Source organism: Pygoscelis adeliae, unplaced genomic scaffold (assembly GCF_000699105.1).
Source record: "Pygoscelis adeliae isolate BGI_AS28 unplaced genomic scaffold, ASM69910v1 Scaffold159, whole genome shotgun sequence".
Taxonomy (NCBI): domain Eukaryota; kingdom Metazoa; phylum Chordata; class Aves; order Sphenisciformes; family Spheniscidae; genus Pygoscelis; species Pygoscelis adeliae.
Window position 1 is genome coordinate 15,551 of NW_008825562.1, and position 1,137 is coordinate 16,687.

General features: G+C 59.8%; 1 protein-coding gene across 1 annotated transcript in view; it reads left to right on the forward strand.

The window, feature by feature from the left end:
• The first annotated feature begins 844 nt into the window (after positions 1-844).
• TSPAN6 (tetraspanin 6) overlaps positions 845-1,137 on the forward strand; it is a 6,296-nt gene continuing 6,003 nt past the window's right edge. Inside the window, exon 1 of the mRNA XM_009332392.1 lies at positions 845-898. Coding sequence (XP_009330667.1) covers positions 845-898 — 54 coding nt within the window. The remainder of the gene's footprint in view (positions 899-1,137) is intronic.

Genomic DNA, 1,137 nt, shown 5'->3' on the forward strand with positions numbered 1-1,137 from the left:
TGGAAGCAGGGACGGCTCCCTCCGTCGCCTTGTCACTGCACAGATGCCTGACCCTCCTGCCTGTCCTTGCTGCCTGTGCTGAGCAAACCTACTTTTGCCTTCTGCTACCCGTCCCAAACATTCAAAAGCCGTGAGTCAGGCCCAAAATGATGAGATTGTCAAAAATAATAAATCCCAGGATCGCCCGTTTTCCAATGCACCTCCTGCTTCTCCGAGGCTTTAAAAGGTTGTCCTGCCTGTCCTTGCTGCCTGTGCTGAGCAAACCTACTTTTGCCTTCTGCTACCCGTCCCAAACATTCAAAAGCCGTGAGTCAGGCCCAAAATGATGAGATTGTCAAAAATAATAAATCCCAGGATCGCCCGTTTTCCAATGCACCTCCTGCTTCTCCGAGGCTTTAAAAGGTTGTCAGATTTTTTTCTTTGCAAGCAGAAGAGCCAGGAGCCTATTCTGACACAGGAGAGAGCGTAGCTGAGCCTGTGCCAGCCCTGCCGGGCTCCAGGAACAGGAGTCCTGGGGGGCTGAGGACAAAACCACGGGAGCCAGGACCCTTTTTCCACCTCCTGCCAGGAGGGAGGGAGAGACCTCGCTGCAGACGGCAGGCTCCGAAACCGGTCCGGGGGCAAGCGATTCCAGCTGGGGTCTGTTTTCCAGCTGAAGTTCAGCCCCCACGAGGCAGAGGTAATGAAGAGCGTTCGTGAGGACCCGCCGCCCTGTGTCCCACGGCGGGAGGCGAGGCAGGAGCTGGAGCCGCTCGGGGATTTTGGCTCTGGAGCACAGGACCGCATTGGGTGAGGGGAGATGAGAGACGGGCCTGGCATGGACAGGTGGGAGAGTTGGCGCGGGATGGCGGAGGTTGACATGCTGCCTGAATGCACTAATTATGTGGCGGCCAGGCCGGTAAGCACACTAATTAATAACACAGCTGTCCTGAGCAGGAGAGGGCGGCCGGGAGGTGGCTGTGCGGGGCTGCTGCTGCCTGGGCTGCAGGAGCAGGGGTGTGGGGAATGCTGGCCAGTGGGCCCGCAGCCCCCCCCAGCCCCGGGACATCCCCGAGGAGGGGACGGGGCGCTCGCCCCGTGGTGGGCAGGACGCCCGTCGCTTGCTGGCATGGAGGTCGTGCCATGTGCCGGGGCGTA